Raw genomic sequence first — 23,259 nt, forward strand, 5'->3', positions numbered from 1 at the left:
ATACAGCAGTTAATAGAGCACAAAAGACAATATGCGGCCCTGGCCGGAAAGTCATGTGGTTAGGTCCCCAATCCCGGCGACAGAGATGTATCACGACGCGATTTTACACAATACCCTGGCCGAGCCCATCGATAGCTGCTTTGAAAGTATCAGTGACTTGTTCGCCAAAAAAAGGACGGCCCGCTCTGCAAGGATCCCATGACCGGCAGCCACTAGAGAGAACTTTGCGTCTCCTGACGACGGCAAGCGCATAATATGCCGGACCCCGGTGGCAAGCTGCTGTAAGTGCCAGTGTCCCATCTGTATGTAAATCCGCAGATGAGAATTTCAGGTGTGCAGCGTCTCCGCGCATGTGGCGCGTGTTGTCCCATGCGCATGTGCAAGTGAGCGTGACGCTGCATGAGGCTGGGGTTGTGAGTAAAGGTGTGTGTGTGTGTGTGTGTCCATGTGTGAGCGGGAGTTCGGATGCATGTACATGTCCAGGAACGGAACATGCAAGTCAAACAGGACCACCTGATGCACGAGGGCTATCCGTCGGTCGAGGGATTGCCGCGGATTGGTCCGCAAGGTTACCGACGAGCGTTGCGTGACAGAGTAGGCATGGGTTTGTCGGCAACTGCCTGACTTAAGACACACACACACACGTCCCGTATTATCTGCAGCAAAAGTTGCATAAGAGGTCTTGTGATGGCTGGTGTTCAGGAACGGGACAAGCGCGGATCGGGAGCCGCCGTGGGACACATAAACAGCCCTGTTGCTGATCTCTGTTCCATTGCCACGCACGCCTTGCCCCATTCATAGCAGGCTGGCCGCCCGTCCATCCCGGCGGGACCCAGCAATCTGGGCGGCCATAAAATGAGGCCAGGCCGGGCTTTGGGGATGGGGGAAATCCCAGTTTGCCAGATTAGCGTTGGCGTAATCTCACGGGAAGGGAGGGGGACCAAGTGGATCTAGCCTCTCTCGGCGGGAAGAGGGAGGGGGGGACACACAAGAAAGAGCATGCTCATCTTACCGGCGGGAACCCGTTCCTTGTCGCGACGTTGGCCACCACGTCGCGCCGCCCTCATCCGCAATGTGTGTATGGGCTGCGCGGCGTCAGCCTTACAGGAGGTTGTCGTTGCAGACGGCAGGCACAGAGACAGGCAGGGTCCCAATACGGCAGTCCCCTCCCCACATGGACCAATCAGCCGCCAGGGCAGCCAGTTTCGGTGAGAAGCGACGCCTTGATTGGCCAATGGAGTGGGGCGCATTGGCCAATGATCGTCAACTGCCTCGCACTGCAGTGCTGTGGTGCCCGCGTCCGGTGAGCTCGTGGGTGCAAGTCGTCGAGACTCAGTGAGGCCTTGAAGGATTCCGAGACACTCTCATAACTTTTGTGCCTCATTTTGCTGTACGAAGACTCTCTCGACAAGTATCCCCCACTCAGAACCAGGCAAAGACCCGCTCTGACCACGCACTGCATCTTGGAGCAGCGCCTGATCCGTTGTCTCAGCTGCTGTCCACCCCGGGTATTTATAGACTTACACGAGGAAGCCAGCTTTCACCATGCCGCTCCAGGGAATGTCCAATGTCTTCCCCGGGGCCCATAACTACCCGTCGTCTGACCCATCTTGCTCTTTCTTCGACTGGGATCGCTGGGAAGCCGACCAGGTTGAACACGGCTCCTCCCGCTCTGAGTCTAACCTGAGTTGGTCCGGTCTCACTGACGACCAGGACGCTATGAGCATCGACGGCGGGCCCCGGTCGGACAGCCGGTCCATCCCAGACCTGGTCTATGGTGCCTCTGGTACCCCGTCCGACTCTGGTCACCCTGGCTCTCCCAGCTCCCCATCTGCAGACCTTGGTGACTACTCCTACACGGCACATCTCGGTCATGCCAAGCAGCACAATGACCTATTCTCCATCCCTCCCCAACCAGAGCTCGATGAGCAGCTCCTGCAGTACAACTCAGAAGTGCAAGTGTACGGCCAATTGCGCTCTCCATTGGCACTGACACACGAGGACTACCACAACTCGCCCACCAAGAAGAGCTCCAAGGGCTCTGCCTCCAAGCGGCCCCACGGAGCCACTGAAGTCCCCTCCAAGAGGACGGTGCAAAGGGGTCGCCGTTCCGGACCCCTCTGCAACAAGGATGAGGTCGCAGAAGTGCGGGCACTCGGTGCTTGCTTTCGCTGCAAGATCACAAAAGTTAGCGTAAGTCGATCCTTTGCAGAAACAGCGATACCTCACCACGAAAGCTAAAGAGTCGAGGCAGTGCGACCGTGAGCTTGATTGTGAGAAGTGCGTCAAGCATGCCGAGAGCAGGAGTGGTTGCTACGACTCCTCCGTGCCCTTGTCCCAGCAAATCTGCATTCGTCGTTCGTTTGCCCAGTGTGGCCGAGCTTTTGAGAAGATCCAAGGTTGGTAGAAGCATGGTCTTGGTGATCCATTTCGGCCAGTGCTGACTTGCCACAGAGTGTCAACCATCGACAGCTGCAAGCAAGCTTGCGAGAGACTCAAGGAGTGCGTCGCAGTCGATGATCTGGGATGTCGTGTTCGTTCCCGGAGGACCAATCCTGCCAATCTCGGTTGTGGAGCATGCCTTGGCACACGACCACGCCGACGTGTATCAGACTGCACCTGCCGATTACTTGCTCAATCGTGGCCAGGTGCCCGGACTCCTGGAGTTGCAGGGATGGGTGTCAAGTCAGATGCAGTTTGAGGGTCCAATCAGCTTCCAGCATTCTTTGGACGTTCTCTTGCAGTCACTGTACGGGCAGAAGGTGCCCTCCGGCCGGAAGGTATGTTTGCGCATCACGTTTGGATGCCTTGCAATCTGACTGACGGCTTTGTAGCCCGAGTGGAAGGTGCTCCTTGACCGTGTCCGCGAGATGCGCTGTATGTTCAAGATCTGGTCGACAAACAGCTTCTTCTGCTACCGCGCAGGGGATTCCGTGCCTCAGGAGCTCCCTTGGTTGGTCCAGGCGGAGTTGAAGAGGATCGCGACATCTCGGATGAGGTCTCTGGAGCTTGACATCCTCGCCTCGCTTGACAAGCTGCTCGAACCGAAGGAGGTCAAGTCGCTGTTGGACCTGCAAAAAATCACCGTCTGGGCATGCCTCATGGAGTGTATTCTCCTGTATCGCGAATTGTTGGCGATGCCGTCGGTCAATGGCTCGGGCTTTGGACAAGACTTATGTATGTGTCAGGTCCCCGGAATAATCTGGACCCTCCAAGGCTAATGAGCTGTGTACAGATGACGATACTTTCTCGCATTATGGCCGTTTCTGCAGGGCCACGATGAGCATATACACAGGACTCGTTGTCATGTGTGACGCGTACTTTGCCAAGATCGACAAGCTTCTTGAGAGATGTTCCAAGATAGAGGCCAACTCGGACAGAACCATGCAGGATATCAGCATGGACGTGAGCCTTGTCCTCCAACAGCGAAGCTTTTTCTGTGAGTCTTTGGACTTCCGAGTTGATCAGGTTTTCTGTACCATGACTGACTTTTGTGGCACAGATCAACAAGATCTGGACCTCTCCCCAGATTCTTCCGACCAAATCTTGTTCGCACTGCTCGTAAGGGCAAAGAACAAGCGGGCCAAGCACTCAAGGTGATTGGAGCTATATCCGAGTGCTCAGTGCCTGGTGTGTCTTGTACGCGTGATGATTGAATGATTCAACAATGAAATTTGGCTTCCGTTTGGAAATAAGCAAGCGTTTGGTGTTAGATGTTCTGTCACTGTCTGTAGGTGTCACAGATTAATATGACGAAATACTTGTCAAGCTCAATCGTCTTGTCTTTGGAGCTATTCATTGGGCGCGTGAGGGCTGCTGTGCAACGTAACGCAATAGTCGCGGGTCATGTCCTTTCGCACGCGCCGTGCGGAAATTTTCCGGCATCTTTAGTATTGCGAAGGTGCAAGCTGAGGCGTCCGTCAAAATGTCTGAAGCTAGGAAGCACTGACTTCCACCTCGACTTTCAGGCTGATGGTAGATAACCCAATTTTTTGCTTTCCCAATTGCTTCAGCGATTCGACCAGAGTATCATATCCGAGAGCCTGACGGGTGGTCTCGGGGACCGTCAGCTGCAACTTGAGGACTTTAGGTAGGCCCTCCGATACGGGTTCGGATAAATTTGCATCAATACTGCCTATCGTTAGTCACGTTCCCTTACATTAGCGTGCTCAGACTCACCCAAGGGCGGCTCTCAAGGAACCAGGTGCCACGGGGGCCACTGGCACGATTTTGCATAGCGTGGCGGCAACAGTGCCAATGTACTCTGCCCAAAAGACAGCCTCTGGGTGCGCCGAACTTGCAAGCGCTCGCAAGTTCTGATGGAGAACTTCGTCAGCAGGGGCTTGCTTTGTGCTCCACCGGGCACTGGTTGTCAAGGCGAGCACCGTTCTGGCAATATTTGTCAAACCCGGACAATTCGGGTCAAAGGTGAGGCTGTGGCGGAGCTCAAGTGCGGCGTTGGACTCTTCAGGGTCTCCCTGGCGGGACCATATCCTGTCGATGAATAGAGGCGCTACTCGGAGAGAGAATATGGTAGGGATCCATTGGCGGACAACTGCTGGCACAGCAGCCTCCAGGATTTCCAGAACAGCCTTTGCCACTTCCCCTCTGGTCTCGTCCTGCGCTTGCGTCAGAGTAGAGAGAGGATTAGATTCGCGGATCGACCCCGGAAGTCTCATGAGCAAGGCCCCCTCCCGATTGCCACCACTGCAAAATGTGGCAGAACGGATCCTGGGTATCGCAGCTGCTAGGGCTTCCACGACTTCTGCAACTGCAGGGAACTGTAGACGCCTTCTCTTCGACATTCCCGAGATCTTTCCGTCATGTGTTGCATTGATTTCTCTGAGGGCAACTACGTTGCGGAATCTTTGGCCATCTACAGTGTAGCCGCCTATCGTTGGGATGGGATATGGCTGTATCGGATCGCTGTGCATGAGCATGCTTCCATAGCCACGGAAGCCGCCGCCACAAAGATAAAGATCGATGCCATCGCCACCTTCTGCTTGTGTGTCCGCGAGACTCTGATACTGCTGACGGAGATCGGTGAAAGATCGCAAGACGCCATCTTGGAGTTCGTTGCGGGCTAGTGCTTGGGTGTCTGTATTCTGATTTCTCAATATGTTACTTAATCTAGCTGCTCCAAAAGGTAGACTCTTGCCGTAGCGGGCAGCTTGAAGCTCGTAGTTGTCGAGGCGCGTATCGATGTAACTCATCTGAACAGACCCACCGCCGAGATCAAGAAACAAGCCCTTGACGTGTCCATAGGCACTCCTCGCACCCATGGCACCGAACAGTGTCTCGACCTCTGGTGCGATGACCTGGACTTGTAGCCCTGACGCAGCGTATATGGCCTCCAACATCGCGGCAGCGTTGCTGGCCTTGCGCATGGCTTCTGTGGCGAAGATGGATATGTGCTCAAGAGGAACGCCGTAAGCTAAAGCAATTCCCTTGAACCGGGACAAGACCTTTGGCACCCGGAAAATGACCTCTTCAGGGAATCGGAGAGGCTCTCCGGGAGGCGTTGTGCTTAGGGCATCGAAGAGCGAAATGTCAGCCCTCTCGCGATATATACATCGTAGTAATCGCGACCTTGGCGGCGTGAGATCAGATATGGTAAAGCGGATGCCATTGCTTGAAGCCTATCAGCGCATGAACAAGGCAGGGAACGCTCCACACGACGAGGGCTCAGTTGCAGTGCTTGAGTACGAACCTGCCCATATCAACCAGGGCATACAAGTGATTGCTGAGGCCTGGGTGCCAAGCCGGCATGATGGCTGCGAAGTTGTCGAGGGTGATGAGCTCCATGGCGAGACGTTGCACGCACATGTGTGACGCAGGTGCTGATTTCAGAGCGCTTCAGCTCTGGCCGTCTTGGCTGAATGTTGTCGCATGTCGGGACTGACAACGGGGCTGTTCGTCGTGAACATTTGAGGCGATGGAAGGTGCAGGTGGGGTTCGGGTACCAGATGTGGTGGCAGCGACGACCGGGCCCAAAGTTGAGAATTGCATCATGCTCCACACCGTCGCGGCGGCCAAGTGAAGTCATTCACAGGCTCCCACAACCTCCCGAGCGCGACATCGCTCATGCTCAATGTATGAGCCGTGGGCCTTTCTGATCCTGCGGTCATGCCGTCTTGCCGTCTTGCAGGAACCAAGATGCACACAGCCTTGAGTGCCGTCACGCAGAAGATTCAGGGGTACAGCTGCTTTCCTTGGTAGTACATGGCCCATGTGTTTCCGCTTGCCCAGCCGTTCCCGAGGCGCGCATCGTCGTGATCAGTTGGCCGTCGTACTTGTAATGATTGTCTGTTGTCGGCATGGTTGTAGCCCAGCTTTTGCACCCTGGACCTTGTCTCGCTTGTTCAAGATTGTGGCGGATCCGGGGAAAGCTTGATCCCTTCGTAGCTCTGGTGCCCCAAGCTCCCCGCAATACAGTGCGCGATCCTGAACAGTGAGGCGTGTGAGATCGGGCTTTGGAGGTGTGGAACATCAGTGTCCGCAACTGATACCAGTCTTCATCTGGGATTCTAAGACTCTCCTAAGCATGGAGAATACCTGCTTCATTCGATGACATGTACCTCATGTACGTCAGTAGGCTGGCACTGCAATCATCCGGCGAGTGTGAAATTGGCAGGAAGTGATTGTATCCAGCTACACTTCTTGGCCTGTGTCCGCTGCATTCCTCGGCTCAATGGGACGGCTCGCAACCTTAATTTTGCTCCCCCTCGCTCAGGTTCTCTCCAGCCAGGCTAAGAAGGCCTTGGGAGGTTGAGGCATCTGTCTGGTCACAGGAAGGCAGACCAAACCGATCCCGCTTGATGTGACGGAGCGAAATGCAGTGCTACTGAGGACAGCGTCTCAAAGCAGATATCCCTTACACGACTTTTTAAGGTGTCAGGCCATATGGCTGCCCACCAACCCATATCAGGCACCCCAAGTCTCATCATTGGGAGTCACAAGTTCTTCGGAAGCCGAATTGGTGAAGCAGCCTTTTGAGCTCCGGCGAAATCGCGCCGCATATGCCCTTTATGCCGCTTTTGCAAGCATGCGAAGCCCCTCCATGGATACTCTGAACGGCAGAAGATCGAACAACTGCCCATCCATCAAAATGCAGTGCAGGAGCTGCTCTCTGTTCATGAAAGAAAGCGCTCAACGGCCGGGAGGGTTGGTCAGCCCAGACCGGAGCCGGCACCGATCCAACGGCCGTACCACGTGCAGTCAGAAAGACGCACTCTCCAATGTCTGTAGCCAATATCTGAAAGCGTGACGACAGCACCTTGCGAACATCCCGTAAATGACCGGCTTGTCGCTGGGATGATCGTCGGCGTTACGCTAGCACGGCTTCTGCCGCTCTGTGTGCATTTCCGTCAAGCAGCGTAGCACTTGGACGGGATCTCCCCGCCGTCCGTCGTTGAGGGCCACCCCGTGGTAGCTCGTCCTGGCACTGCAGCACTGCAGCATGCAGCTGCTGCATGTAACCCTGTGATACTTCAAGGACCTTTGAGTGGGGTTACTTCCGTCTGATTGGCTGGACGCGTCGAGGGTCCAGAACGCGCGCCTTTCGCGTCTAGCCTGCGGAGGAGACGCGCTTCCCCTCACTTTGGGGTTCCTCGACATCCCACCTCGACGAAAGCCTGAAAACTCGAGTTTGCCGAAACGCCATGGCTTCATTGCAGAGCGGCAGCTGTTCAAGAAATGGGATCAAATGGGTCGGTTCCCATTGCACCAAGTTGCTTTCCGTATGTTACTCTGCTTTGGGGCTTGGTAGCAAACCTGGGATGGTCGTGACCATCGTCATTTGACATCTTCTCTGGCGGCTAATTGCCAGAGCTGTGGTATCGTCCTGCGGCCGTTTTCTGTGACCTTGGTCAAGTAACGTACAGGAGACGCCACGGGCCACTCAAATGGTCGGCGCAAAGCCGCAAGGCCGCAGAGCGAACCCAGACACCTGAGACCCAGCGCTTAATTCTGTCCTTCAACAGGTTGGCTTGCTCGAGGCAAGCCTAGTCAACAACCTGTCGAGATTCGTGTCAGACTAGCCTTCGGAGCGTCCTCTGGGGCCGAGTTGCGTCGTTGTGGGAGCGTTAGCTGATCACCGAATCCCTGCGCTCTCCGATGCGACGACCCCCACGGACGTCCTCGTCTCTGGGCTTTGCTGACAACCTCACAACCTTTTCGAGGCTGTATCGACAAAAAGAACCGACCGATGGCTCATGTTCAATGAGATGGACACAGAGTTCAATCGCGTCTCGCCCAGGTCCATGAAAGACCGTTTGAGCATTTCTCATGACTCTCAATACGAGAATCAAAATGGCTGGCTAAGACTGCGCCATACCGACCCCAGGCCACGTAAAGGAGGTAGAGGTAAAAGGGTCCGATGGGGACCTATCACACGATCTCCGGTACGGGCCACAAAGCGTGCCGGCGAAGATCGTTGCATATGCAGTCTAGTCGTGTCGTACCCTGTTGGCCTCGAACGCTTCCCGACCGCGCAGATGCATGCAGGATGGCCTGGTGCTTGCGAGCCAGAAGTGCCCCTAGGTGGAGGCGGCGCTGGCTGACTGGCGATACGTGAGCCTATCCTTGCTGCTCGAGCGTCGTGACCTAACTTCGCCGAGCGCGACACCGCAACTTCTAGGTGCCTCTAGCCTGCATGTCCGCCCAAGCATCTTGAGCAATAATCCATGTCAGAGACCGTGGGGCCTGGCCACGGATTGCGCCAGTGATGATCCCCTGCATTGGGCTGGTGACAGGCCTGGCTGTCTTGATCCCAGCAAGCGTTATGCCAAGTCTACTCGACATGAAAGGCATCGAGGCATTAACCACGCAGAGGTCGACTCGGAGCCACGCATACTACGTAGAGTCTGGCCCGGACTGGATGTGTGTTAGCATTGTTCACCTAGTGCTCGCTCGGCTCTTGAGATGCCTGTTCACATTGATCTCGGTACAGGTGCCTGCGACTAACGTGTTGCTAGTGTCTGATGATTAGTCGTGGTTCGAAAGTCAGCCAGAGCTTGAGCCGTGGTGATCGTCCACCGCCTCTCTTCCCTTTGAGTCAAAGCTCGCCTCGCTCCTAGTCGATGTTGATATCGTCGCCCTGGTCCAAGGCACTCTCTGGGGTCAGCCCCCTCACCCATTGATCCAGGACCTCCACCGCCTGCACGATGCTGATCCGCTTGGACGTGGTTTCGAGGGTTGAGGCCGAGCCCAGTGGCCAACGAGGACTTGACAGTGTCGCCTGCAGGGTGTGTGATAGCACGAGCCAGGGGCCCCTGGCGCTGGCAGTCCAGCCCCAGAACGGCATACGTGGGAGCGCCAACGTGTGCCCAAACCGTCGAGTGAGCGGCGTGGCACGCCTCGGGCGGCCGTGGGTGGACCTCCCCTGCACCTGGGCATCGTGGAGCGCCAGTGCCCTGTCAGACTGAGTGGTGAGCACTCCACAGGATTCAGCAGCTGGGCCCTGCACCTGCCTGCCCATGGCCATCCATCGTCTCCTCTCCCACTTCTACTCCCTCCATCCCCTCTCTGTCCTCTTCATCTCCTGTCGTCCGCGCATCACGCATGCTATACTCGGTTGACTAGTATCCAGATGACAATTGCCGCATTTCCTTCTTTCTCTCCTTCCTCCTAACTGCTTGCCTGCCTGTGGTCGAGTACATATCAATCCCGGCCTTGTCGATTGCCAGGGTGGGCCTGTGCCGCAGCCGCTACGGCCTGTCCCGTGGAGCTTCATTTCGAGACAAAACCGCCTACCCTGTAAAGACTTTTCCTCGGCCGACCAGCTACGCCTGCCCAGGTGCGCCCATAGCCACCTCGCTAGCCTCGAGAGCCCCAGGACAGCCTGCAAGTGACACCGCCCGCGCCCGCGCCAGCTCCAACCTACTTACTCCCGTCCATCACCACACACACCTGTCGCCCTGTTTCCTGACGACAACACCATCTTTCCTTGGTCGCACCCGTCTTTCCGCGCTCGCCTGACCGCGAAAGAATTCCCTTCTTCTTCAAATGTGTACAGAACCATCGGCGGCGATACTGCGACCCTCCTGCTTGCCGTGCGCACTGTCTTAAGTGCCTGAAACAGTGCCTACAACGACCGCGACGTGCGCCGTGCCCAGCCCCCCCCGACTTTCACCCACAAAGCAACCCACACCGTCACCGTGCGATCAACTTGGGTCGACCGTCAAGGCGCGCGCGCCACTGCAACGAGCTGCCGTGTCGTCAATCGGACCATGAGCGTCCAAGACATCCGCGCCTGACCTTACCCGATTCTGCGTGCCGCAGCGTGTTTACAACACGCGCACGAAGTGGAGGTCCTTGCACCGAGACAGCGACGGAAGGACTCGCCTGTCACTCAGACCTGTCACTCAGAACTGAGGCGCCCTACGGCCCCGCGATCGCGCTTGTGGATCCCCTCCATTTGTTGTTGATTATCTCCACGATGTCTGGAAACCAGCAGTCGCTCTCCGGCTCGGCCACCATGCCGCGTGGATTCCACTACAACGCCGACGGCATGTCGCCGCGAACTCCTGAGCCCATGGCCATGGCTGACGAAGTCATGTTCCCGACCGCGCCGCGTCCGCGGCTACGCTTGAAGAGGCGCCATGTATCGCAATTGACCGCGCCAACAGAGCAGTTCCTCGCGTCAGTCGCGGCTGCGGACGTCCCGATTCCAAGCATCGAGGAGCCGGAGAATTTCGAACGCGACCAGGACATGAAGGTTGACATCCCCAAAGTACGCGTTCAGGACTTGGACGCTGGGGACATCTACAGCCGATTCCAAATACCAAGACTGTCGCCACCAAAGACGCCTGCACCTGCCGAGATCGCGCCAGCGTTGTTACCAGCTTTGCGATTTCCCAACTGGTCGCTTGAGTCGACATGGAGCAGTTCTGACCTCGAGTCGAGCCCGGACTACGAGTCTAGCCGGCCATCAACCGCATTTTCAACACAAACCAGCACTTCCCTTTTTAGCCACATCTCGCAGCTCTCTGACGATGATGACTTGTTGAGCCCCGAGGATGATCATTTCGATCTAAGCTACGCCAAACCCGCCGCCCACGAACAAACTGTAAAGCGCCAGACTCGTCAGCAACGGAGACTGCCATGGACGCCAGCCATGAGCCAACATCTGTGGTCGGTGTACACGCTCTACCTGCAGGATCCCCGGGTAACCCCGATCCGTCTCGGAAAGAGCAATATCCCTCCGCATGGAGTCTGCTTGCGCGTTGCCAGAGAAGCCAAACGAAGCTGGCGAGGCACGAACTCGCTAAGCGGAGGCGTCAAGAGCCGGGATCTCACACCAACAGCGAACGAGCCCAAACCATTTGTACAATGGCCCCATTCGTCTGCTGCCACGCGTTCTCACTTGCGCGAACTATGCAAGCGCAACGCGGCAGCCAAGTTCGGCCGCAACAGGTATATGTCGAGGAGCCCTACGCCCTTCCACATGCATCGCCCAGCAGCAGAACGCCGCCACCAACGATCCATCTCAGCCAGATCTTCATCTGTGTTCGCGGCGCACGACATGGCCGTCTCCTTGGTTGTAAGCACGTCAGATGCCATGCAGCCCCAGGGGCCACTCGCCCAGCTCACAATGTCCGAGCCTGAATTCCTTCCCCCTCTCGAGAGAAAGACTCCCGTCGACGAGCCTACTGAGCCGTTCCCAGACCTATCCCCCATGCATGATCCTAGCCCCATGGCTTCCTTGCCGTCGCCGATCACGGGTGAAGATGAACGTCTGCGCCTGGGTTCGCCATTCACTTATGGGCCGAGTTCGTCCTCATCCTTAGCAGCTCAGATCAACCCACGGGCGCGTTCAAGCACTGTTGGGGCGCGCAAACTGCTGAAGTCGCCCGTTCGCTTGACGAGATCGCGATCCGGCACGCAGAAGAGAAGGTCGACTCGAGCCGCCGATGATCATCTTCATCGCAAGCGACCGAGTCTTGCTACCGCATTCGGCCGAGAGCTTTCGGAAGCTCTGGGCATCTCACGGTCCAACGCCAGCCCACCACCTCCCGTGCCGACGGCTCTTCGCACCACTCCACAATCTCCGGAGGTTATATCCAGCTCCAGCGCTGTGCTGCCGGACCCGTTCATTATTTCGCGCCCAGGCATCGACCTGACGCAGCAGCCCGCGCGTCTGGGCTCGCCTTTCTCGGCATCCGCCAACAGTCAGACGTTCCCTCACCGGCTCTCGGCACCGGTGCACTTCGATATGGGGGTGTTTCGGAGGCCATTTGCTACGGTTCACCAGCCAATTCAACCTGAACCTGGCACGCCATCGAGGAGAGCCAGTCTGATGTCTCGGCTCAGTCATCTAGACCAACGGCTGCGCGACTTCCGTCATCGTAGCACGGAACCGCGGAGATCCCAGTCTCCCCCTTAATGCGGACGTTGAGCACATCGTCGCATAAACACATGCATGCCACTGTTGCATTTCCAAACCGCCTTCATGGTGTATAATACCCCTTCATGATGTCCATCTGTCACGCTCTTCACGATATTTGATGCCACCTACATGATGTATGGATGGGTACATATAATACAGGCCGCTTTATCGCGGCCGACCTTGTCGATAATCAACATCACTTGCGATGCCTTGCGCACCATTCTGCCGTTCTTGTCGGCACATTTCATTACAACCATTTCGAAGAGGGACACCGCGAACTTTCAAACTACAAGAACTGCGAGGCACTCACTGCCCCATGCTGCGGTGCCCTCATCTCACGAGACCCAACTACTACATCATCAGTCAGATAACTGGTGCCCTCTCCTTCCGACGTATTTCCTCGCCTCCTTTTTCCTTTTTCATGATGAATATTACGACAGATACGAAATGACTGAACGATCAATCTTGGAAAGCAGAGTTTTTTGTTTTTTGTTTTTGACGATATGTCTACCTTCTGGCCGCGGATGCGGAGGATGCTCCTCATCTCTGCTGCTATGCAATCTTATGCGCGGCATTTGTTGGCGAGCACCTCGGCTATATCAGGCGGAAGCACGCAGTCACAGCATGCGGCTTTCTGGCCTCCCGGCTCTGGATTTGTTGGCCCTCAGACTCAGCTTGCGCCGGCGATCACTAGTTTGAAGATGGTCTTCGGCGCACCTGTTTCATCTTTTTAACTCTCGTTCTTTTCTTCTCTCATATACATACATGGCCGGATCTACCCGACAGAACCAGACGTTTGTTGTTTTAGTTTTGAGAGGCTTGGATCGCCACGCCAAGTCCTTACACGACGAGCACTGTTAGATCGAATCGAGCATCTGTCTATCCCATGCTACTTTCCTCCCACACTGGTTCTCACGTTTGTCCGGTCTCGCCCTTCTTTGGCCAGGTCCTCGCATTTTTTTCATATCTACCTCTTATAGATTCTAGCACGAGTCTTTGAAGGATTATTATATATCTGTGTGTCGTCAAAGGCGATGTCTTGGTCTTGCATGTGAACAACAGCGAATATGTTTGTGAATGAATGGGTGCACTAGAGTTAACATGGCAATTGTCAATCGACAAGGACAGTCATTGACGTTCGAACAGTATGTGTCTGTGTGAATGCAAGTTGACAAGCGGTCGATGCCATGCACGCGCTTCACGTTACGACATTTCAAAATGTAAATGTGAGTTGACACTTGATTATCCATTGTGTGTGGAGTGGTTCTATATGTATATACACACAGTAACCTATCTCGGCTTGAACTTAGCATTCTGTAATGTGATATCCTGTGGTTGAGGCATTAAAAACTCCTTTTTCTTTTGTGTTTCGACTCGCGACACAAAAGGAGAAAGCCATTCAACCTCGTCTACACATCTCCCCTTCCGTCCACCCGTCCACCTCTCTCGACTTCTTGTCTGCCATTGTTTGCACGCAGGTCTTGTGTATTAGAGTATGTGTGTGTGATTTGAGAGATGAAACAAATTCGCTGTGCTGCAGCGGCCGTATGAATTAAGTCGATGTGTCGCTTCCGTGGTGTGATTGGTGGAGTGCGTTGTTGACAAAGGAAAATGGGGTGGAAATTGTCCCAGCCATGGCGTCCCACGTAGCGGAGCGGGATCCGACTGTGTCTTGTCGGGTCGTGACGCAGCCAGGGCCAGCTGCTGTCAATAGCTCCGCGAGTGCTTAGTTTCTGTTGTATGCAGGAAGCCTGTACTCCTCGTAAGGTGGCAGAGGCTCCGTCTCCGATACCTGGCAGGGAGACCAGGCAGGTGGCCTGCCGCCGTGGATCATGCTGGCGGCAGCGTCGGCCCACAAGACCATTGGGAGACACTGGCGAAGGTAGTCAAAGAGCACGTTGGTTTCGTCGTCCAGGCGGCGCCAGAATAGTGCCCTGCGCTCTTCGTAGTCAAAGACATGGTGCCCTATTCGCTGACCTGCGCGAAACCCGATGTAGTACATCTCAATGGAGACGCGCAGGTTACGCAGCATGCAGCGCATGCAAAGACGGCCGGTACCACGTTCTATGCAGTCATGGGCGTAGCTCATGCGGAGGCGGCGCACTTCAGCAAGGTCGGCCTTGAGTTGTGCTCTGCGTCGGGAAAGTTGACTGATGGTGGCGCGGAGGTCCAGGTACTCGAGACCATAGGTCTTGAAGCGTTCGAGCTCCTCTGGAGTGATTCGATCTATAAGGTGTGCAAGGTTGATCTCATCTGTCTGCGTGGAGGATACGCGCGACGGCTGTGCATCAGAGATGTCCTGTGGCTGTTGGTGAGGAGCGCGAGTGTCCAATGACTGAATTGGCTGACTGGGTTTCGGCTGGGGAGAGATTGGTTCCAACATGGTGGCTGATAGAATGACTGGAGTTTCAGAAAGGGCTTCGAGGCAGAAGTGCGTGCCCAATGTTGTCTGGATGTTGATCTCGAGGAGATGTCTGGTTCCGTTGTCGGGTTCGTGCTTGGGGCTGGGGTTGCCTGTCGACTGCTGCGATGCTGTGCTTGCATAATGCGTTGCTCCAACTTGCCGCATCGACGGCGCAATTTTATGGCGTTTCGTGGGACTTTGCAGGCCATCGGAGATATCTTGATGGCCTGAGAACGTAGTTGTGAGGCTGCGTTGTTCCCAAAGCTCACCAACCCGGTTGCCGCCCTCGAGTTCTGTTCCATGGTTGAGAAATCTATGGGACTTGCCCGCGGTCCCGCCGCAATCAATGCACGGCACCTCAATTGATATCTCCGATGACTGACCAACCCCGTGGAGAGCCGGAGGAGGAGTCAGACATGCTGTCATCCGACGAGTCCCAAACAGAGTACCAGTGAGATGGAGCTTTGGTGTACAAATGAGGGCAGGTGCTCTGCTCCACAGTGGATCGATGGGTGTGGAAGGAGCATTGCCTGAAGCCAAATTGACGCTCTTCGTTCCGGAGGTTGTTGGACGGGAGTCTCAGCTGAGGGTTCTTGAGCTGCACCTTGAGCCTGTTCCGGGAGGTCTTTCGAAGATGGATGTTGTATTCCTCCAAGAAGTCTGGGCACATCATGAACAGGGCCTTGAGCGCTTCCATGTCCATGGTCTTGTCCGTGCCACCCACGTTCCACGCGACCATGGCCACGATCCACTTGCGAAGCCGGCAGCTCTCACTAGGGTCGCACTCTGTGTAGACGTAGGCAATGAGCGAGGGACTAACGTCCCAGTTGCAGCGGAGATGGAGGTCCTGAATGGCATCCATGGCCAAGTCTTGGAGGAGAGGAACGTCGATGTGGGCGGCGAAAAGGTGCAGCTCAACGAGGTCCTGCAGGAGATCGCGACACTCGTCCTCGTTAGACGCATCCACGTCGTTGAGAATCTCGGTCAGGAGGTTCTCGTCTAGAAGCCAGTCGACAAAGAGTTCAAACATGAGAGGACATGCGTCAGGAAGGGCAATGACGAGGAAACCCTCGCCATCCTCGAACTCTATCCTCGAGTAGTTGTCGATGAGGTCTTTGAAGAAGTAGCCCGTGGCAGAGAGCAACCGACGGTCGACGGAAAAGTCGTGCTGTTCCTCGCCAACCAAGATCTTTATCCGTTGAGGGCCGGGAAGCCTAAAGGACAAGCCGGGTTAACAAGTCTCTCCTTGATAATGTATGCTTGTAAGTCACGATGACCTTGATCACGCGTATGACTTACTCACTGGGGGAGCCCACTGGCGCCCGCTTGCCGATGGAGTTGTTGCGCTTATGGGACATGGCCATTGGTGTCATGATCATCGTCATCGTCATTGTCATTAGATGCCGGCTGCCAGAGCCGGTGCTGAATAGTGTATGGGTCAAAGCGAAGATGGACCAGCCGAGAGAATGGAAAGCGGTTGATTGCCGGAATCAAGAGAGAAGTTGCGGATAGAAAGAGCAGGCAGGCAGAGTCATGGGCGTGGGAGTGGCGAGATGTAATAACAGCTCATTACAAACATGATTCCTGCGACCCCTAACCCGCAGCTGAGGCCATCGCCGGGGGCAGGGGGGCCTAGAAGCCATCCCGGCCGGATGGTAAGCAGCAGCGTTATCGCGGCTTCTAGAGCTCCTGAGCAGGCAGAGGCAGAAGCCTGAGACACGAGAACAGGCTTGGGGGCCCCGCAACGGGAGCTATGGCAGGATATGCAGCAGGGTTGTTCGCGTGATATCCAGAGCAGGCTGACAGTGAGATGGTCAGGTTGGCATTCACAGGCACGGGGGTCGTAGTGAGTGTGTGATTGATTAGTGCCGTGTGTGGTCATGCTGCTCTGTGTAAGCCCCTGGCAGAGGTGAAACCGGATGCTGGATAGCGGATGGGACGTGATGGGGCAGAGGGTCCTGCCCTGGCAGCCTCGCCCAGGTCAAGCCAGGCTCGCAGGCACGCCGGCTGGCATCTCGCTACGGAACTTGTGGCCCAAGCTTCTGCCATCGTGACGATGGCCGAGTCCTTTTCATGATGTTTTGTTTTGTTTCGTTTGCTTTTGGTGCTTCACGATGCGGCTCTTCCAGGAGGAGACATGAGGGCGACTTGGCTGTGTTTGCTGTTGCGACTCAACTCGACTCGACTCGATTCGAGGTGAGGCGAGCCCCAGTGGCTCGTGGCCAACACGCTACACAGCATGTTCCTGATCGTCGACGTGGTGCAGAGCTGGGGATTTGGAGAACGCTGGAGCATGCAGCAAGTGTGATCCAGGAGTGCAGTTGCAATCCGCCGAGTGTGTCAGTCGAGGCGGAGAAGGCAGCGGTCCCCAGCGGCCAGAGGCAGGCGAGGAGCGCACAGGCCACCGGCGGCCCCGCTGTCTGTGCCCGCAGCGCAGCCCACACACCCCGGCCCATCCTGCGACGCTTCACACATGGGACGACCTCAAACATACAAGGGCGCCGCCTCCGTGCTGCAGGTACGGCAGACACACACTTTTGTTTCCCGTCGTCGTGCCCGCTCTTCTCTTCTCTTCTCTGGGCACGCAGGAAACGAAACCAGGTCCACGTGTTTCCGTGTCTTCTCTGGTTCTTGTCGTGTTGTTTGACCTTGAGTGCCCACCGTCTCCCGACCGCCCCGGCTTGTTTCAACTTTCAAGTGGCTCACCCGCACCCGGCCGGGAGACGGCACACATACAAAGTGGCATTCTCCGCGATCTGGTTGACTCGTGGTGGATGACCATTGCTGCACCATCGTCGCATGCCATTTCGACCGGATCGTGGGCAACCCCTGATCGACTGTGAGGTGACGGACCGGCATCAACCATGGCTCGTGCTGAACAACTCTGAAAAACACCAGGCAGAACTCGACGAAGGGCCAAACTGTTATCACTGAAGCCCTTTCGCTGGACTATGCAACCAAGCACAGTTTTCACAGAAGCCGTCCGCCTGTGCCTCTGGAGCAGCCACTCGGCCCGCACCTGCCAGATCGGGCAGAGGGGTCCTCCAGTGCAGCCAATCAGGTGCCGCAGCTTAAATCGGTTAATTGGCCAGGCCAGACTGGGGATTATTCAGCACAGCGCACCTCGCCCCGTCGTGCTGCCCGAGTTTGCGTTGCATGCGGCGTACGCGGCTGGATGACGCTGTTGAGGCCGAGATCTCGTGTTGGGGCTGCTCTGCAAGTCTTGCCCGGGAAAACATGCCGAACAGCGAACGGCGAACTGCGAACGGCGAAGTTGCCTCGCTGGGACAAAGCCTGTGAGCACGCGGCGTGGTCAGGTCACGCAAGTGTCTGTACGACCTTGGAAGTCTTGCCTTCGACATTGCTGTAGAGACAACCGCTGCAGCACAACGGTGACGCAATTTGATGCGTGTATCGCAACTCCCATGCCGAATGTGCCTTCCCCCCCCCATCGCCCTGCCCCGCTCCAGCTTCCACCACCTTTCTGGATCGTATAAAGACCGCCCTTGAAGCGCGATCCTGTCGACTTTGTTGATGCCAAGCAGCCTCATCACCACTCGTCACAACCTCACAATGACTGTCGTCAAAGCAGACCACGTAACAAAGTCCGGCGCGGCTGTCCTGTCCTTCACGCCCGTCCCCGCAAGCCCCATCGGCGCCGCCCTCGACCCGGAAAATGCCCCGACCCTCTTTAAGCCGCTCAAGATGCGCGGCGTCACGCTGCACAACCGCTTCGCCGTGGCGCCCATGTGCCAGTACTCGGCGTTCGACGGCCACCTCACCGATTGGCACTTTGCCCACCTCTCGCAGTACATGATCCGTGGGAACGCCCTCACCATTGTCGAGGCCACCTCCGTCACCCCCAACGGCCGCATCAGCCCAGAGGACTCTGGCCTCTGGCAGGACAGCCAGATCGAGCCCCTTCGCCGCCTCGCCAACTTTGCCCACTCCCAAGGCCAGAAGTTCGGCATACAGCTCGCTCATGCTGGTCGCAAAGCGAGCACTGCCTCTCCCTGGCAGCCACCCCGCGATGTCGGCCGCATCACGGCCGGCCCAGAGCACGGCGGCTGGCCTGACAACGTCTGGGCCCCCTCGGCAATCCCCTTCGACCATCAGTACCCTTCACCCAAGGAGATGACGCTCGACGACATCCGGACACTACTGCAGGCCTTCAAAGACGCTGCCCGGCGCGCCGTGGCGGCGGGCATCGACGTGATCGAGATCCACAGCGCCCATGGCTACCTGCTCACCGAGTTCCTTTCACCAACGAGCAACAAGCGCACCGACCATTACGGCGGTAGTTTCGAGAACCGCACGCGCCTGCTGCTCGAGGTCATTGCCGGAGTGCGCGAGGTGATCCCGGAGACAATGCCGCTGTGGGTCCGCATCTCGGCCACCGGGTGGATGGAGTACACGGGCGAGCCCAGCTGGACCATCGAAGACACCATCAAGCTCGCCAAGCTACTGCCAGCCGCGGGCGTCGACCTACTCGACGTCAGCTCCGGCGGCAACAACGCTGCAGCCAAGATCAGCATGCACACATACTACCAGATCGACCTTGCGGGCAAGATTCGGCAGGCCATCAAGGAGGCTGGGCTGGACCTCCTGATTGGTGCAGTCGGCATGATTACCGAGGCCGAGATGGCACGATCCATCGTGCAGGAGACTGGCAGCGGCAGCGGCAAGCCCGCAGAGGCATCGAACGGCACGGTTGAGGTTGAGGAGGAGTCTGGAGCCACGACGCAGGCCGACGTCGTCTTGATTGGTAGGCAGCTCTTGCGGGAGCCCGAGTTCCCACTGCGTGTCGCGCACAAGCTGGGCGTGCCGGTCGTGTGGCCAAAGCAGTACATGCGCGCTGGCTGGCGGAGGGAGCAGCAGTTGTAGAGAGAGGAGGGAGGATGCAGCGCGTGTCACTGCGATATCGGGGAAGTAGAAGGCAAAGGCGCACAAGTGCAGCGTTCACGCAATAGTTGCAGTAACAGACCTTAGACATCAATACAAATAGAGACGATATCAATTTCATAAGAGATTCGCGTTGGGATGTGAACGTTGTGAAAAGCTGGCGACAGAGCAAACCCAACCAGATCTGGCAGACTCGCAATCATGACTCGACGACGCAGGCATGCACACACAGCGGATATGATTAATGAAACAATCCGCAGATGAGCCTTTATTCTAACGGCGAAGCCACACGTTCTAGCGCAATCACACTCTTTGTGTATCCCACGATCGATACACTCCATGCTTCACCCCCACCAGAGAACCTTCCTACACCAAACGCCCTACCTCTGCCCCGACCCCAGCCCCTGGGGCCCTACTGCGCAAGACCATCTTCCTTCCTTTCTTCTTTCCTTCCCGCCGACCTTCTCATGGAGCAGTTCTACAACTCGTGACGGTCTAGTGCAGAAACCGGGCTTGAGCTGGAAAGCCAAGCTCAAGCTCAAGCTCAAGACGCCGCCGTAGAAGAAGTGGCGGTCCCCGTGCCAGCCTTGGGCGGGTACTCCTTGGCCCCGACCTCGACTTTCGGGGTGCACGTGCACCACTGGTCGTTGGGGATGGCGTCGAGGACTCCCGGGATGTGGGCGCCGCAGCCGAACCAGGAGGTTTTGCCTAGAGCCGGTCAGAACATTCATGGCCTTTTTTTTTTTTTTTTTTCCTTCTCATAATCATGCTCCTCGTCGCCGGGGCATCCCTTGTGCAAAGAAGAATCTTTGTGAGAGAAATGGAAGGGATGACATAAACGAAAGGGACGATAGGGAGGGATCTGTGTGTGTGCGTGTGTGTGTGTGTGCGCGATGTGACGGCAGTGCCAGGAAACGAGGAGGGATGAGGCCGCAATGGCGGAAAAAAAAAACGACAAGACGTACCACAGACGCTGCAGGATGCCTTCATGCACATTATGCTTTGTTTTTTTGTCGATCTGGCAGAATCTCTTTTTTGGGGTCTCCGCAGACAATCTATACGAGGTCCGTGTGGTCGTAGGTGAGCGCCAAAATATCGAGATTGGGATTCAAGGGTGTCGATAGGCATTCGAGGTTCAAAGGATATCGTAATCATGATGAGCCTGTGGCCTTTTTGTATGGAGGGGCTGCTTCCCTCCTTCCCCGATCGGCGGCGGCGGGCGGCCCGGAAGTCGGGGTTTGCGGGCGCCTCTCTCCCTGCGGTGGTGGAGAAAGTAGTCGGCGACCTCGGGGAATTGGGGCCTGGAATCATTATAGCGTGGAGGGTGGTGGCATGTGCTGGCACAAGTGGTTTTTGTCAGATGCTTTTCCCACTGGCAATCATTGCCCGCTCTGCACGGCCAATGTGATGTACTGTACCCTGGGTATGCCAATAAAGTCTCTGTGGTTTGCTTGTATTCACTGGAGCCGGCGTCTTGACTAAAGACCCAAGGCGTGCTGTAAGCAAGGAATGGCTGACGTATGCAGATTGGACAAACTATGTTTGGACAAACTACGTAAACATAGAGTCATCCCTGGAATCCTGGCTGCACAAAGTCATGCATATCCGACCTGATGCACGACTGCCATATTTCAGAATATTTCCCATCACGAAGAACTAATTGCGTGTGAGCAGTCGCCAGAACACATCGAGACAGGCAAGAAACCCCGAGGAACACGTAACCCCAAACTGGTGCTCGGAAGTCGTGCGGAAATGATAGGCCCTTCTCACACGGCAAATCAATAAAAAGTTATCAATAAAAAGTTATGTCGTCGTAGAAGAACGAAAAGAATATTGACAGGGAATTTCCTTCACCGGAAACCCGAGCGCCAGGTCACCGGCTGACTACGCGCGATACTCGGCAAAGTGAACCTCGACAATCGACCGCAGAAGTTGCAGCACGAGCTCCCGGCCGTATTCGAGCACGTCCTCGTCCGCAACGGCGGGCACGTGCAGGAACAGCACCTCCCGGGGCTTTCCTTGCTTCCACAGGTGTGCCAGGCTCGAGAAGTAGATAAAGTCGCACAGGTAGCGGCCCGGGTCGTCGGAGATGCGCAGGATCGTGCTTTCGCGCTTCTGTTCGGATACAGGTCCACGTCAGTCCATGAGGGCGCAGAAGAAGAAGAAGAAGACGAAGAAGTGGAATGGCTGAGACCAGCCCCAAAACACGACTGGAGGGACAGACTGAGATAAAGACACGAGAGGTACTACTGACCGGGCTCCTCTCCACCCATCGCTTATACACGCGCTCGATATCGAGATCCGTCAATATCTCATGCGGCAGGCCGTGCCAGATCCATCGCTCGCCCTCGGCACTATGCCGCTCGTCGTCGCCGAGCAGGTTGCCATCGACGTCTCGCAGCCGGTACCCGTCCCGGTGTGCCCGCCGCTCGAGCTGATACATGGGCTGCGGGCCGGCCATGCCAATGTGCAGGACAAAGTCGTACTTGTTCTTTGTCTTTGGTCGTCCATCACCAGCTGGGCCGTTGCCGCTGCCGCTGCCGCTGCTGCTCGCGGGATCGACCGGTCCGTCCTCGAAGATCTGCCCTTCAGTGGTATCTTGAGGGTTTCCCGTCTTGGTGTCTCTCACATCGTCCCAGAACGAGGGTACCATGTCCCGCACCACTTCGTAGTTGACACGGATCGCCTCGTTGGGCGTCACGATGCGCACCCGCGGCAGCGGCACGGCTGAATGGCCGCCAACCCCCCTCCCTGAGGCATTTGGGTCCTTGACACGCTCGGCGGGGAGGTAGTCTGGCAGAGACGATGCGATCTCCCAAGACGGGTTCTTGGGGTACTGCTCCTTGAAGGGCTGAAAGGAAGGCAGTAGAACAGGTGAGGTCAGTGACTGTAACTGGTTTCACGAGTGGCGAAGAATTGCTCCCCCTCTCGAGGATCCGCAGAGGGGAGGCGGCAGCGTCCGGCGGATCTGGGAGATAGACGGGGGAGATGAGTATGACAAAGGGCTTACCGCGAAGCCGGTCACAAGGATGGTGACCTCCTCAGGTGTTGGGTCAATCGAGCCCATGATCAGCGATCCCAGCAGTCGTCGTCGTTTTGGACTCCCCACGTGAACCCTCCTGTAGTCGAATCCGCGCTGAAAAGCCCACTCGTGACTCCTGCGGCAACCGGATATCGGCGAAGTGAATGTCTTCTTCGCGAGAGGGCAGGGTTGCCAGATCTGATCCCTGTGCCTGCACAGCGCCCAGACAGGACGAAAAGAACTTGCAGAGGTGCGGCGGCGGACCAGCTGCTGAGTGCGGGCAAGGGTTGTGCTTTGGACTTTTAGAGTTTGGGCTGCGCAGCCGTTGCTGGTGTCAGGTAATCTAGTCCCTGGACTGCGGCGGGCTGTGTGCGGGGGTTGTGATTGGGATCGATCGGCCCGGGGATCCTCCCCGCGGCCGGCCGTTCTGGCCACTGTCGGGCTAGATCTGTGGGGAAGCCGCATTGTTGCCTCCCCGGATAGTACGGACAACCAGTCACTAAGATACCTTTTATCAACCAAGTCACATTAGTCAAGACGAGA

The 23,259-nt window shown here is 56.5% G+C and overlaps 9 protein-coding genes across 9 annotated transcripts; 4 read left to right on the forward strand and 5 right to left on the reverse strand.

The window, feature by feature from the left end:
- Window positions 1-112: 112 nt before the first annotated feature.
- On the reverse strand, window positions 113-883 carry B0I36DRAFT_159499 (uncharacterized protein). Its single transcript, XM_046148638.1, has one exon. It carries the CDS (start codon window positions 793-795, stop codon window positions 328-330), a length of 468 nt encoding a protein of 155 aa, XP_046009734.1. The 5' UTR covers window positions 796-883; the 3' UTR covers window positions 113-327.
- A 543-nt stretch (window positions 884-1,426) lies between these two features.
- Window positions 1,427-3,517, forward strand: B0I36DRAFT_159510 (uncharacterized protein). The gene is made up of 5 exons (XM_046148639.1): window positions 1,427-2,193; window positions 2,255-2,399; window positions 2,455-2,780; window positions 2,835-3,439; window positions 3,503-3,517. Exons 1-4 carry the CDS (start codon window positions 1,546-1,548, stop codon window positions 3,219-3,221), a joined length of 1,506 nt encoding a protein of 501 aa, XP_046009735.1. The 5' UTR covers window positions 1,427-1,545; the 3' UTR covers window positions 3,222-3,439; window positions 3,503-3,517.
- Window positions 3,518-3,935: 418 nt separating this feature from the next.
- Window positions 3,936-5,805, reverse strand: B0I36DRAFT_366073 (Ppx/GppA phosphatase family-domain-containing protein; the record flags this gene model as incomplete). Its single annotated transcript, XM_046159239.1, has 3 exons — window positions 3,936-4,131; window positions 4,180-5,631; window positions 5,711-5,805. The coding sequence occupies 3 exons, from the start codon at window positions 5,803-5,805 to the stop codon at window positions 3,936-3,938; spliced, it is 1,743 nt and encodes a 580-aa protein (XP_046009736.1).
- Window positions 5,806-8,225: 2,420 nt separating this feature from the next.
- On the forward strand, window positions 8,226-8,561 carry B0I36DRAFT_352364 (uncharacterized protein; the record flags this gene model as incomplete). The annotated part of the gene is made up of 1 exon (XM_046157101.1): window positions 8,226-8,561. One exon carries the CDS (start codon window positions 8,226-8,228, stop codon window positions 8,559-8,561), a length of 336 nt encoding a protein of 111 aa, XP_046009737.1.
- A 1,877-nt stretch (window positions 8,562-10,438) lies between these two features.
- On the forward strand, window positions 10,439-12,385 carry B0I36DRAFT_248924 (uncharacterized protein; the record flags this gene model as incomplete). Its single annotated transcript, XM_046150425.1, has 1 exon — window positions 10,439-12,385. One exon carries the CDS (start codon window positions 10,439-10,441, stop codon window positions 12,383-12,385), a length of 1,947 nt encoding a protein of 648 aa, XP_046009738.1.
- Window positions 12,386-14,114: 1,729 nt separating this feature from the next.
- Window positions 14,115-16,156, reverse strand: B0I36DRAFT_352366 (uncharacterized protein; the record flags this gene model as incomplete). The annotated part of the gene is made up of 3 exons (XM_046157102.1): window positions 14,115-15,085; window positions 15,180-16,006; window positions 16,092-16,156. 3 exons carry the CDS (start codon window positions 16,154-16,156, stop codon window positions 14,115-14,117), a joined length of 1,863 nt encoding a protein of 620 aa, XP_046009739.1.
- Window positions 16,157-18,365: 2,209 nt separating this feature from the next.
- Window positions 18,366-19,676, forward strand: B0I36DRAFT_249007 (NADH:flavin oxidoreductase/NADH oxidase; the record flags this gene model as incomplete). Its single annotated transcript, XM_046150435.1, has 1 exon — window positions 18,366-19,676. One exon carries the CDS (start codon window positions 18,366-18,368, stop codon window positions 19,674-19,676), a length of 1,311 nt encoding a protein of 436 aa, XP_046009740.1.
- Window positions 19,677-19,804: 128 nt separating this feature from the next.
- Window positions 19,805-21,069, reverse strand: B0I36DRAFT_330813 (uncharacterized protein). Its single transcript, XM_046154890.1, has 2 exons — window positions 20,660-21,069; window positions 19,805-20,402 (listed from the first exon to the last, which is right to left on the reverse strand). Exons 1-2 carry the CDS (start codon window positions 21,003-21,005, stop codon window positions 20,239-20,241), a joined length of 510 nt encoding a protein of 169 aa, XP_046009741.1. The 5' UTR covers window positions 21,006-21,069; the 3' UTR covers window positions 19,805-20,238.
- Window positions 21,070-21,377: 308 nt separating this feature from the next.
- On the reverse strand, window positions 21,378-23,031 carry B0I36DRAFT_159582 (uncharacterized protein). Its single transcript, XM_046148640.1, has 3 exons — window positions 22,705-23,031; window positions 21,949-22,545; window positions 21,378-21,809 (listed from the first exon to the last, which is right to left on the reverse strand). The coding sequence occupies exons 1-3, from the start codon at window positions 22,759-22,761 to the stop codon at window positions 21,579-21,581; spliced, it is 885 nt and encodes a 294-aa protein (XP_046009742.1). The 5' UTR covers window positions 22,762-23,031; the 3' UTR covers window positions 21,378-21,578.
- Window positions 23,032-23,259: the final 228 nt, after the last annotated feature.

The sequence above is a fragment of the Microdochium trichocladiopsis genome (assembly GCF_020744255.1).
Source record: "Microdochium trichocladiopsis strain MPI-CAGE-CH-0230 chromosome Unknown B0I36scaffold_8, whole genome shotgun sequence".
Lineage (NCBI taxonomy): Eukaryota > Fungi > Ascomycota > Sordariomycetes > Xylariales > Microdochiaceae > Microdochium > Microdochium trichocladiopsis.